Source organism: Perognathus longimembris, chromosome 2 (assembly GCF_023159225.1).
Source record: "Perognathus longimembris pacificus isolate PPM17 chromosome 2, ASM2315922v1, whole genome shotgun sequence".
Classification (NCBI taxonomy): Eukaryota; Metazoa; Chordata; class Mammalia; order Rodentia; family Heteromyidae; genus Perognathus; species Perognathus longimembris.
The window spans coordinates 7,821,206-7,834,197 of NC_063162.1; the positions used below are offsets into that span (position 1 = coordinate 7,821,206).

The 12,992-nt window shown below is 50.5% G+C and overlaps 1 protein-coding gene across 8 annotated transcripts in view; it reads left to right on the forward strand.

Moving 5' to 3' along the window:
- The first annotated feature begins 1,195 nt into the window (after positions 1–1,195).
- Positions 1,196–12,992, forward strand: part of Fgfr2 (fibroblast growth factor receptor 2) — a 103,340-nt gene continuing 91,543 nt past the window's right edge. For all 8 annotated transcript variants that reach the window (XM_048338103.1, XM_048338105.1, XM_048338104.1 and 5 more), the window contains exon 1: positions 1,196–1,474. In XM_048338103.1, the coding sequence (XP_048194060.1) occupies positions 1,309–1,474 (166 nt within the window). In that variant the 5' untranslated portion in view covers positions 1,196–1,308. The remainder of the gene's footprint in view (positions 1,475–12,992) is intronic.

A 12,992-nucleotide genomic window follows, 5' to 3' on the forward strand; every position in this document is an offset into this window, starting at 1 on the left:
CAAGTGCAAGGCCTTGAGTTAGGTCCTCAGGCTGAGTTTATGTCCCAGTGGCATGCACCTGTGCAGGCACACGCATGCTTGCACGCACGCACACACGCACACACACAGAAATTATTTGGACTGTGCTTTTGGGGAATTCTCTGTGCCTTGTATCAAGTAGGAAGACAGAATAGTCGGTTGAGTGCTCCCCTGTAGTTTCTACTTTGAAATTTTAGCCAGTAGCTGAACGTACTGAAGTTACTGAGCCAATCACACAACCCAAGACAAGGCACGTATCATCACCATTCCTAATAATCCCTGCATAATTCATTAGACTTTGCATCTGCGGTTTCTTGACCCCCTCCCCGCTCCCCCTCGGTCACAGGTTGGAGACATTTATTTAGCAGGCCTGCATGGCCATTTAGCCAGTGGAAGGGAATCCAGGCTTTGAATCCCTTTTGGATCAGCGGCTCTGAATGTATTACAGTTTTCTTCATTCTCTGTGAGTGGCTGCTTGGCGAAGGATTGAAACGCACGTCTGTGTTCGAAAATGAATCCTGACAAGTGTAAACTGGTGGGAATTTTTCATAGCCTTCCTGAGATTCTTTTGATTTCGCTGCTCTCCTTTCTTCCTGGGAACTTACAGCCGTAAAGGCGGGGGGGGGGGGGGGGGAGTGAGGGGGAGAGAGGGAGGGAGGGCACCCTGGAGGGAGGGAGGGAGGGAGGGAGGGCCTGGTGCTCAGCTCCAGCCGGGCTCAAATGCAGAATGCCTCGCTCTTAAGTCGACGCCTCTTACTGGTCAGCTTCCTAAAGTCCGGCTGGACTAAGCGAAGTTAAACGAGTTAGGTGTGCCAATAGGAGCATTCCCCCCCCCCAACTTACTTTTACAGTTGCCCTTGACACTAAGGTCAGGTTGCCTGTGCCTTTTTTTTCTGAGGCGGCTGGCGGCAAGCGCCCTGCCCATCCGAGTCCTTCCAGCTGCAGTTTCTGCCTCTGTTGTTCCTCACGAGCCTGACACCTATCGTGGGCTGGTCTGGAGGGAGCACCTGGAGCTCCCAGGTGAGGCCGGGAAGGAAGAGCTCGCGATCGCTGCTGCTGCTGCTGCACGTGTTTGCGGGGCTGACCCCCGGGAGCCGTCCGTTTGGCTTGAAGAGAGCTGGCGTGGGGGAAGAGCGCGCTCACTCGCCTCCTCTCTCTCTCTCTCTCTCTGGCAGCAGCCGCACGGAGTCTGACCTCGAGCTCCGCAGCCGCCTTTGCGCCCTGGCTCCTGAGCCCCCGGCGGGGCTGAAGGCGTTGCCGGCGGCCCATGCTCCTGGAGGAAGTGTGCAGATGGGATTAACGTCTACGTGGAGATATGGAAGAGGACCGGGGATTGGCACCGGAACCATGGTGGGCTGGGGTCGCTTCATCTGCCTGGTGGCGGTTACCATGGCAACCGTGTCTCTGGCCCGGCCCTCCTTCAGTTTAGTTGAAGATACCACGTTAGAGCCAGAAGGTAAGTTAGTTCTTTCTATTTATTTATTTTTTTATTCTTACTTTCAGGGTACCAAGTTTTGGGGCTTGGGGGGGAGTGGTACTCACTGGTAAAGCCTGTTTTGGAGTCAGCTGCCCTTGTGGGGTAGCCGGGAGACTGGGCTCTCTGAGACCCCCTCTGCCTCCCAAGCTTGCCCAGGTGGTTTCAGGGTGTGGGTTTCCCTGCGCTGGTGAGGGGGGGGGGGCTTGGTGAGGGCTCCGGAGAGCCCAGGCGCTTCGTGTCGTGGCTGGCAGGCGGGCCGGCCGCAGCTGTCTCTGGAGGGAGAGCCCTGCTCTCCGCGTGGAGGCAACTGCTGCTTTCTGACAAAAGGAGCCTTTAAGGGAAACGGTGAAATGGCCCACCTCTGAGACGCTGACGTCTTCGTTTCATGGTTGGAAGAGGAAAGCAGCTCCTGAAGTTCAGCCCATTAGACTCTTTTTTTTTTTTTTTTTAAAGCCATTGTAGTGAACGCCTTGGGCCCCAGAGCGGCAGGTTCTATTTTAGTGAGACTTGGGTGTAGCTATGCCAAGGGGCTCCCCCGCTGGGGGAGAGCGGCTTTGGAGACCTGATGGCACCGGCCACAGCAGGCCAGCCGGGAGGGTGATCACTGGGCTGGCCCGAAGCCCCGGGCGGGCAGATGTGGAGCCTGCCCCTCAGGTCTTCAGGAGACACTCTCGTGGGCTTAGCTTCTGCCTGGTGAAGCTTTGGAATCTGTCATCAGTAGGGAATATTGGTAGCCGAGTTACTTTCCAAGTGGTAATCCGAGCGCCAAACGGCAGAGCCCAGCACTCATCGCCGCTTAATGAACCTGTTTGCCCAGGGCCCACCTGGTGCTTGCTTGGGCTCTGGAGCCCGCGTGCTCCTCGGTGGTGTCTGGCGGGGCCCGGTGAGCGTCAGCCGCCTGGTACCCAGAGCAGCAGCGGGCTGAAGCTCAGCCTCCTTAACCATGGGGCAGGGGGGGGTGGGGGGGTGAGAGCCGGGGGGGGGTGGCTCCCCACGAATGTCTACCAGGTGCCCTTGTGACATGGGGACCTCCTTGGCCCCTTGGAGCTAGGCTTGCCTCAAGATGACCGGGTGTGACTTCATGCCGCCCGCCCCCTTCATTCAGAAAGGGGAGCTGGCGGGAGTTTGGGCTGGGGCTTGTCCACCTCGCCTCCTCTTTGTGACTTGGGCTGTGACATCTTCATGAATGTCCTTTACAAGGATGAGGTGTTTTTTTTTTTTCTAAAGGGCTTACAGTGAGGAGAGAGGTTTCCAGTTCCTGCAAGCCCCACCTGTATGCCTTTAATTTTGCTCAATAATTAAAATAGATGTTCCCCTGATTACTAGTTTCCCCTTGAGGAAGGGGCTCGGCACTATTGAAAGAATTCCTACAGTGTGGGCTTTAGGGACAGGTTAGGGGTTAAAAACAACAACAACAACCCCAAACTGTCATTTTTCATTTCAGGACAGGGTTACTGTGAGTTTATTTCAGTGAAACGTATAAAATGGTCTTGGAGGATTTCTTTTACTGAGTTTAATTACTGGAAGAAGTTTAAACTACATTTATAAGTGCGGGGAGGGACAGGGGAGGTAGAGGGGGACCGTCCGGGTGGGAAGGTCCTCTTTAGGTAAGAATTGATATCCAATCCCGTGTGCGTGCTGTGAAAGCGTGAACGCATGCGCGGGCCTGGAGTCACAGGCCCTACCTCCCTGTCCCCTTGGAGGCCTGTTCCTGAGCCTGGAGGCCTCACTCAGACTGGTGTGAGGTAATCAGAACCTCACGTGTTAGGGGAAGGTGTCAAGCTCCGCGCAGAGGAGAATCTGGGAGAGCAAAGGAGCTGCTGCACCTCAGTTTCCCTTGTTGTCACTGGAGGGTTGGGGGCCAGTGCTTGCATTTCCCCTGGACGTGGAGGTGAAGGGCAGATGGCAGCGTGCTTAGGGTCGGTGTGGTTAGGGCTGTGGTCACGGTCCCCAGTCAGCTAGGAGCAGGCGCCGTCCTGGGTTCCTTGTCCCAGTCTCTTGCACTGGCTGTGCCCATTTGCCACAGTGTTGAGAAACACGCAGAGCAGCGGAGTTTCTCTTGCAGGGGGGAGGCCGCCGAGCCTGTGTTCAGTGGGGTTTGGGCTTGCTTGGTCTGGTCTTCCAGCAAGTGCCATCGGATTTGAGCCTGAAGACTTGTTTATTTGCTGTTTTTTTTTTTTATTTTTTTTTTGGCCAGTCTTGGGACTTGAACTCAGGGCCTGGGCACTGTCCCTGCCCTTCCTTTGCTCAAGGCTAGCTAGCACTGGAGCCACAGTGCTACTTCTAGCTTTTTCTATTTATGTAGTACTTAGGAATCGAACCCAGAGCTTCATGCATGCAAGGCAAGCACTCGGCCACCAGGCTGCATTCCCAGCGCTGTTTACTGAGTTTCGATGTAATTATTATTATTTTTTTAAACACTTGGAAGTCAGCTAGAGCAGCCCAGAGCAGCCCCAGGTTAGGCCTTGGTGCTGCTGAGTGTGTGTGTGTGTGTGTGTGTGTGTGTGTGTGGTGTGTGTGTGTGTGTCCATCCCTATCTGTCCATTAGTGTAGCTATAGCAACAGTCACCTTTGACCTCCTGAAGTCTTATCTTGGAAAACTTTTTGGCTTGTTAATTTGGAGGCTCCGTTTAGATAATGTGCATTGGATTAGGGAGCGACGTGATCAAGGGCTTCCTGGGAGGAGGCTGGCCTCGTCTTCTGGCTGGTTCAGGGAAAAGCTCCGTCCAGTTCTCGCGGCTCTGTGCGGAATCATGCTTTCACACGTCTGCATGTCATGTCCTATCACGTGTGTCGGCCGAGGTTGGGTCTGCTCACGGAGTCTCGGGAAGATTTTACGTGTTAGTGTTGCAGGCTCGCAATGATCATTTCCAGTGCATCCGTCATCGTTCCAGGGTCCGCGGGAAGGAAGGACCCCAGTGCGGTTAGCTATCGATCGAGAGGGGGCCTCTTCTCAGTGCCAGGTACCGTTCTGTTGATGAATGTTCTGAATGTTTGGAGCGGAGTCAAGCTTGATTACTGATGAGGGAGAACTCTTACTTTCAGATTCTTCCCAACGGTGTCACCTCCTCGGGTTCATTAAGCCCTTGTTGACATTGAGGGGATCTGTGTTTACGCACCAGCCCCGTGGGAGCTGAAATAAAAGGGCTTTCCAACCCCCAGTCCTTAATTACTTCCCCGCCCTCCACCTCCTGCGATTCTGAAAAGCAACAACCTGGGGAAAATGAGGTGGCCTGCTTACGTTTTTTAAATCTGCTGAGGAGCAGGATTGTCCTGAACCCCTGGGAGTTGGTCTAGAATGGGAAATTGAGTGAGGGATGTGCAGAAACCTCCCTAAATCAGAGTTTTCCTGGGTGGCTTACGGTTTTTTTTTTTGTTCTTTGTTTTTGGTTAGAAAGCACCATAAACACTACCGTATCAGCCACTCACACTTAACTGCAAGTTAAAGGAAAAGAAAGAAGAATATATTTGCTTCCTACAAGCTGAGTGATTTAAAATGCCATGTGTATTTTTGTTTCCTTACTATGCACGTTAATATTTAAGAGTTGACTGTAACTTGATAGTTAGCTAAGGAACAAGGGCTTATTCTTGGTCAATTAAACCAAATGCAGGCTTGTGTAGTTAAATACACAATGAAGTACACATTCTTTATTAGTATATAAAGTATTTCACAATTCATAGACAAAGAGCTGTGTTTAATATTACTTCTAGAGCAAAAATCTGCCAAGCCCAGAGAATTGGTATTTGTATAAATTTCTGCACTGGCTCCCTCTGGTCTGAATTTGGAGAGAGAGAGAGAGAGAGAGAGAGAGAGAGAGAGAGAGAGAGAGAGTGTGTGTGTGTGTGTGTGTGTGTGTGTGTGTGGTGTTGCCTGTTTATTTTAACCAGTTAAAAGACTGAACAGTTACTTTTGCACAGAACCTACCAGCTCATACCTGAGAGCCCTGTCCAGGTTTTCAGCCCCTGCTGAGGGTGAGAATTCACATAATCAGAGCAATGCAACAGGAGATGGCTCTACTATCAGACTTAATGAATAATTTCACGGTTATGAAATAACTGGAGTGGTGTTTATTGAACAGGAAGAGTTTGTTTAATGTTCACATTCTCAGGGAAATGCGTGCAGTCTCCCTTCTGCTTGTACATTGTTTGTTTTGCTGTTTACTTAGGGTGATTGTGAAAAGCTACCAGGCCTCTTTCATCAGTCCATCTTACTCTTCCGTGTCTGCCTGAGCTGATTTTGGTCTTTAAAGGTAGACACGGGAAATCTGTCTTGGGGTTGTCCACGTATTACAGGAGGGAGCAAATGTAGCGGGAGCTGCTCTCCTCCCCTTGGTTTGACTTTTAGCAGGATGTCTTGGTAGGTGGTTCAGAAATTATTTTGGGAGGGAGTTTGCAGGTCACTATAAATAATTCTTGTCTAGTGGATTATCTGTGGCTGTGTAGAAATGTCCAGTCTGCTGTACTGTGTGTGTGTGTGTGTGTGTGTGTGTGTGTGTGCATGCGCACTCATGCTGGTAGTAGGGCTTGAACTCAGGACCTGGGCACTGTCGCTTAGTTTTCTTTCTCAAGGCTGCTTGAGCCACAGCTGTACTTTTGGCTTTTTACCCGTTAATTGGAGGTAAGACTCTCATGGACTTTCTACCTTGGGTGGGCTTTGAACCGAGATCCTCTGATTTCAGCCTCCTGAGTAGCTAGGATTACACACATGAGCCATTGGTGCCTGGCTCCAGTCTGTGTTTATTTCCTCGAGTCTGAGAGTTTGAATTCTTTGTTCATTAGCTACATCCCAAGTGGAACGGAGACAGGGTGCTGTTTTTCTTTTCTTTTTTTTGTCGGTCGTGGGGCTTGAACTCCCTGAGCCTGTTTGCTCAAGGCTAGCACTCTACCACTTTGAGCCACAGTGCCGTATCTCATGGGCTTTCCTGCCTGGGCTGGATCCTCAAATCTCAGCCCCTTGGGTACCTAGGATTACAGGCGCGAGCCACCGACACACGGTTGGTTTTCAGTTCTCTAGCATGCGGAGGCTTGGTGCTGCCCATTGGGCCTTGATGACTTGCCGTCTTAGGCCACGATCCTTTAACCAACAGCGGTGGTGTCAGAGGCTCTGGGTGGCTGACCGGTGAGTCTGAAGTAAGGGCGGAACATGCGTAGCTCAGCTGACGGTGTAGTTTTTGAGCGTCTATACTCCAGCATGATCGTATCCAAAATGGCTTTGTCTAGTACAAATCTTTAAGAGCTCAGCTAGGACTTGCTGGGAGCTCTCAAACTTCTGTCTTAAAGTTATGTACAACCTTCATATTAAATGAAGTGAGCCAGACACAAAGAAACATAAACTCCTATGGTTTCACTCACTGGAATCAATTAGTACTTGTTTAGGATAGCCCTAGCAGAGGAGCACAATAGCTCAATAGCAACATAAATATGACCACATAAGATGATGCTAAGCGAAATTAACTACAAGATTTGGAAATAAGTGGTTTATCTTTGTTGTTGCTTTCAACTTACCATATGAAATTATGCCTTTTTCTTTTGTCTTTCTTCCCCATGCTTTTACCCCTGTTGTCACTGTAACTTTGGTATACTGGGTATTGCATGTACGTTTACTAGAACTAGGGAAGGGGGACACCAAAATGGAGAGACAAAGGGTAAAAGGTGAACCAATGCAACAGCAATACTTATAAGACAACGTGCTGTAAACCGACTGTACAACTCGGGGGAGGGTAGGAAGGGAGATAGGAAGGGGGGAAGATGGGAGAAAAATGGAGGAGGTAACAAGTTGGATAAGAAATGTACTTGTTGCCTTATGTATGAAACTGTAACCCCTTTGTACATTACTTTGACAGTAAATAAATAAATTAAAAGTTATGTACAACTTGAGTTCCCTTTTGAAGAAAGCAATCGCCTTCATATGAGGCTTCAAGTTCTTCATTAATTGCCTGATTTCCTTCTGCTATAGGACAGGTAGACCCAAAGTGATCCAGTCAGGTGACACTTTGGACCTTGGATGAGCGAAGTGAGAGGGTTAAGAAGGGTGCTCAAGGCCGAGTTCTTTTGAGGAATCTGCTCAGCGCCTTGCTTTGGTCGTCCTTCAAGTCTTGGAGATGAATGTCTCCTTTTGAAATCGACATTCGTCCTATTTCGTGTACATTATTTCCCCCTTGCCCTGATCATATACTGTTACTGTTGTTTTTTAGGACATGATAGAAAATCCAAGATGGTAGCCACATTTAGGGTGGCCAAATGGTGTTTAATGGCCTGTTTTTATATAACTTAATTCCTACCACTTATATATTTCTACATGATCAAGACAAACCGTGGTAGTGTGTTTCAGGTGAAATAAGTGTGCTCTAGAGTTTTGCTAATTTTAGTTTTGGGCAACTTGCACCACAATAGAGTTTGAAGATGTTGGAGGTGTCGTTTTTCCTCCACTTTGGACTACCATATGTAATTCCACCCCATTGTGGACTTTGGCTACACCATAAGGATAAAAATAAATGTCTTTTGGCTTTGACTGGACTGAGTTGGGGAGTAGAGCTGTGTGGTCCTCTCTTTTCAACCTCTTGTCCAATGAAAAAAAATAGTACATTCCATGTCATTTCTGAATGGAATGCACACATATAGAATTTCAGGTTGCAGTGAACATGTTTTATGAAGAGGTTAAAAATAGTTTAGAAGGAAAAATGAGAGATTCAGGAACTGGGACTGAGGACATTTGTTTGTACATTTATGAGTAAACTCTGCATATATTGTCGGGATTATTTTCTAGAGGACTTACATTTCAACGTATAGATCTGTTTTTACACATGGCGGTCTCTCCCCCCCCCCCCATGTGATGAATTGTAATGCTGTTAACCTACCCAGACTTTGAAAAAGGCAAACTTGATGTGTGTATGTGGGGTTGATGCTATTTTCATTGAATGTAAAGGTCTTTGTAGCAGGTGGGTTTCGTATTTAACCTGTTTGAACACCCTTCCAATGCATATTATCAGTTGACAGTGGGATTAACTCGAAGTCCTGTGTCTCCCTTCAAGGAGCCTCCTTCCTGTTCTGCCTTAAGCCTCCGGATTTCCACTAAGATGTAAGAATTGCTGCAGTCTCAGCTCACTATAGCAGGCATTCTATTGACTTTATAACCAAGTTGTGTTTGTAACTGTTTCAGATTTAGAGTCATTGGAATCTTTAAAAGACTAAGAATCCAAATTCTGCATCTGATTTCTCTCTCTCTCTCTGTCTCTCTCGATGTGTGTGTGTGTGTGTGTGTGTGTGTGTGTGTGTGTGTATGTATGTATGTATGCCAGTACTAGAGCTTTAACTTTGAACTCAGGGCCTGGAAGCTGTCCCTTACTTCGGTTTTTCCGCTCAAGGCTAGCGCTCTACCACTTGAGACACAGCTCTACTTCCAGGTTTGTATTTTTATTTATTTTTGGTGGTTAATTGAAGGTAAGAGTCTCATGGGTTTCCCCTTCAGCCTGGCTTTGACCGGAGATTCTTAGACCTCAGCCTCTTGAGTAGCCAGGATTACAGGTGTGGGCCGCGAGTGCCAGGCTCTGATTTTATTTCTTTGACGTTGTTTTGAATGGTGATGGGAGGTGCTTTTTGCACTCTGCAGTTGGGAACTCAGAGGAGCTCGGCCTTGGGAGCTGGGTTTGAATGTCTCCATGTAGGACCTCAGACAGAGTAGATGAACTCTCTGGGGCTCAGAGCTGATGTGTCTGAAGGTGAATATGGCTATTAAGTGTAAATTAATGATGCGGATTTATGTGTAAGTTACATTGTGAGGCCCCGCTGTAGGCCCGGGATAGAAGCTGCTGCCTTCTTCCCTATCCCACTCACCTCCTTGTCAAAGTAACTTCCAAACCAGGGTTTCCAGATGCTTGCCCCATAACACACAGGGATAAGTCTGGTGAGTGACCACTGACATGAAGTAGAAATCAGTTCTAGTCTCTGGATTTGGCCAATCTCTCCCATGCCTTTTATTTTGCTGTCCTGGGATTGTACCCTAGGCCTTAGGCCTTGCAAGTGTTCTACCATTTGAGTAATGCCCCTAGTCCTCTCCTATATGAGTTTAGACTTTAAAATGTCTTATGTATTGCCAGGCACCAGTGGCTTGCACCTTATAATCCTAGCTTCTCAGGAGGCTGAGATCTAAGATCAAGGTTTGAAGCTAGTCCAGGCTGGAAAATCTGTGAGACTCTAATTTCCAATTAGCCACTAAAAAAAGCTGAAAGTGGAGCTGTGGCTCAAGTGGCAGAGCACACTAGCCTTGAGGAAAACAACAACAACAAACAAAACCTCAAGAATAGCACCCAAGCTCTGACTCCAAGCCCTGGGACAAAACAAAACAACAAACAATAGAGATGAAGTTAGGGACTTGGCTAGGGTGGGTGTAGCGTGCTTCACTTCTGTCCATGCCTTTAGCACATGGGGATTGTCCTGGCCACATTTGCGTGTAATGATGTCTGTCCTGTGGGTTCCTAGTGCTGGGATATCTGGGTTTCCAGTCCCAGACTGCTCGGAAGACAGCTCAACCATGGCAATGGGGCCTGTGGCGGTACCAGAGCTGCCGGTCATTTGTCTCCTGGCCTGTCCTAGTGGGGGCTTTTGATGGGATAGGTTGGGTGTTGAGATCATGGTCCTGTAGCGATCAGAGGTGGCATGATTGCTCGAAGACCCGGTAGATAGGGAGCACCTATCCAGGCAGGCCTTGAACGGATCGGTGGGTGCCAGGTAAGGCACCCTGACTCTTCATCCTGACTCTTCATCCTGAGCAGATCCATCTGCTCTGGAATGCAGAATGTGGAAAGCAGTGGCCTCTCCATTTCCCAACACTTGTAAGGACCCTGATGGCTGATTCTACTTCTTCCTTACCTGTCCGTTCCTATTTCTCCAAAGTCATTTGAAAAAAAAAAATTCCAATAATTACCACTTGGTGAATTTTCTAGAATGGCACCTGGTGGTCCTATAGCTTCTTGGCAAGAAGCCAGTGCTCCGTGCTGCCCAGGGAAACCAGTGGGGGAGACTGTGTGGGTTTCTGTTGGGGACCCAGGCTGAGTCAGCTCAGGACCACAGGGGTCCTGCTGTGATCCGTGTGCCCCCAAGGGCCCCCCACCCCCCATCTCCGTCCTCCCCGGGCATCTGGTGCTGGGCCCCGGGTCCTGTTGCACGTGGGCTTTTCGGGTTGCTGCTTTGGTACTGTCATTTTCCTTCCCAGCATTTCTAATTTATGCTTGCGTGGGAAATCAAAGCCTACCTCTGCTCCCGGGACTCCTGCAATCAGTGATTAACCTTCTAGTGTCTTTTCCCAGCAGAGATTTGGGGCAGAGAATAAGAACCCCTACCCCACCCCAAGTCCCCAAAATAAAGAAAGAAAAGGTGGACTCAAGAGGGCAGAAGTGGAGACAATTTGCTCCACTTCCAGCCTTGACCTAGAACAAGGTTCCTAGGGGGAGACCAGGCCAGGGAAGCAAAATTCAGTTTGATGGGGTTAGATAGAACCAAAACCAAAAAATGACTTTGATGGGTGCAGGTCGAGACGGAGGTGCGTGGAACTTTCTCCTGGTTGCCTGTGCGGTCGGTGGTCACGCCTGGGGCTGCAGGCATGGCGGGAGGCTTTGTGGGGGAGGGAAGGACAGACTCTGGGCCAGAAGGAGCCATGCATGGCACCTTCCTTAGTGACTGTGTCTCTCTGGGCACCATGACAGCTTGCAGAGGCAGAGTGGCTTAGACGTGCTTTGTGTTTGTTGGTGGAGGGTCGTTGTGGCTTCTTTTGGGTTTATTCATCTGTTGGTTTTTGAGACCCTTACTACGTGCCCTGTTACCCTTGAGCTCACACTGTGCGCCAGTCTGAGCCGTGGCCAGCCCAGAGCCCCGGCTAGTGGGGGGGGGGGGGGATGGGGTTCCGCTCAGCTCCTGACGGTGGCTGCTGCTACTCATTGAGGTGGAGCTGTTCTGAGATGTCCTGTGGGCGCGAGATGCCGGGGAAGAGGAGCTGAGTGAGAGGAGAAGCTGGGGGGGGGGGGGAGCTGAGGCTGGAGGGGTCGGGGACCCGGTGGAGGATTTTCTGCAGCACCTGAGACTGGCAGGTCACCCTCCCTGATCTCCAGCGACTCCCCCCCCCCCCCCCCCCGCCCATGGCGCCCGCTCACTAGCAGCCACCTTGCCTGCTGAGTTGTCCCCACTCGGGCTGGTGGACTGTCCAGGGCCCGGCTTCTCCACTGCTGGCTTTGCCCGTGGCTAGAGGCTGGGCTTACACTGAGGCCCCCTGGTTAGAAGATTGTGCGCCCCTGCAGGGGCGGTCAGCGGGGAAATCGGGCCCGCTCCTTGCTGCCTCTTGTGGTGCTGCCTCCCTTGGCCCGTCCATCATGGATGCGGGCAGGTGGCGGCCGTCCTGGTGGTGTGCCTCGGGCAGGGCCATGCTTCTTAAGTCGCCTGAGCGCCTGCCTGGTCCTTGCAAAGCCGCGGAGCCTCTCCCAGCACGCTCAGAGTTTTGGAGGCTCCCAGGCAGTGAGCGAGGGACTCTTCTGGCCTCTTGGTTTTCTGAAAACTTTTTCCCTCCCTGCAAATACATGGTTTGGGGTAGAGAAGAGACGATGTTCACTGTGGTGGTGCTGTGTTAATTTGGAGCTTCCTGGAATCACGTGGGTTTCAGCCTGCTGGGGCGGCCTCTCTCCCCTCCTCACCCCTAGCAGACATCCGAGGCTCCTACCAGCCATTTCCAGGCCCCGTGGTGCACATCCACAACAACTATATCCTCCCTAGCCCCACCAGAAAGGGTCAGGGTGCGCGCGCGTGCGTGCGTGCGTGCGTGCGTGCGTGCGTGTGTGTGTGTATCCCTCATGTGCGGTCATTCTCATCCAGCTGTTTGCTGAGGGATAGCACGGGGCTAAGGGTCCTGTCTCCCACAAGCTGAACCCAGGAGTGGATCAGACCCATTCAAATGAGGAAGGCCATCTGCTAGCCGAGCTGCCCTGCCCCCCCCCCCCAGTGGCCGCTCCTTCATTTGCAAATGGCATGGGGGAAGGAACTGTGTAGGAACACATCTGCAGCCTCTGAACTGGTGTTGGAACTGGGGTCCTGCTGAGAGAAGAAAGGCCAAGCCCTTTAAATAAACCTGCTGAACAATACCCCCCCCAAAAGGTCCAGGGGTGAAGAAGCAGAGAGCAGCCTTGCCCCTCCTGGAGTAACTCTTTAACCCTGTCCCCAACTCTACTTTCTTCCTCCTCCTCCTCCTCCTCTTCCTCCCCCTCCTCCTCCTCCTCCCCCTCCTCCTCCTCCTCCTCCTCCTCCTCCTTTTCTTTTGTAGCTGCGCCTCTTTAAAACTATCCCTTTTATTTGCAAAGTACCCCCCCCCCCCAGGCCTGTGAACAGAGGAAAGGTCACCTGGATTTGGACAGCGACCTGCCCTTTAAGGGAATTAGAGAGCAAGTGTCTCCAGTTGATTTATTCATACTTACTTTATTGTGTTGTTAGATCATCATGACATTATTTACTTCCTGTA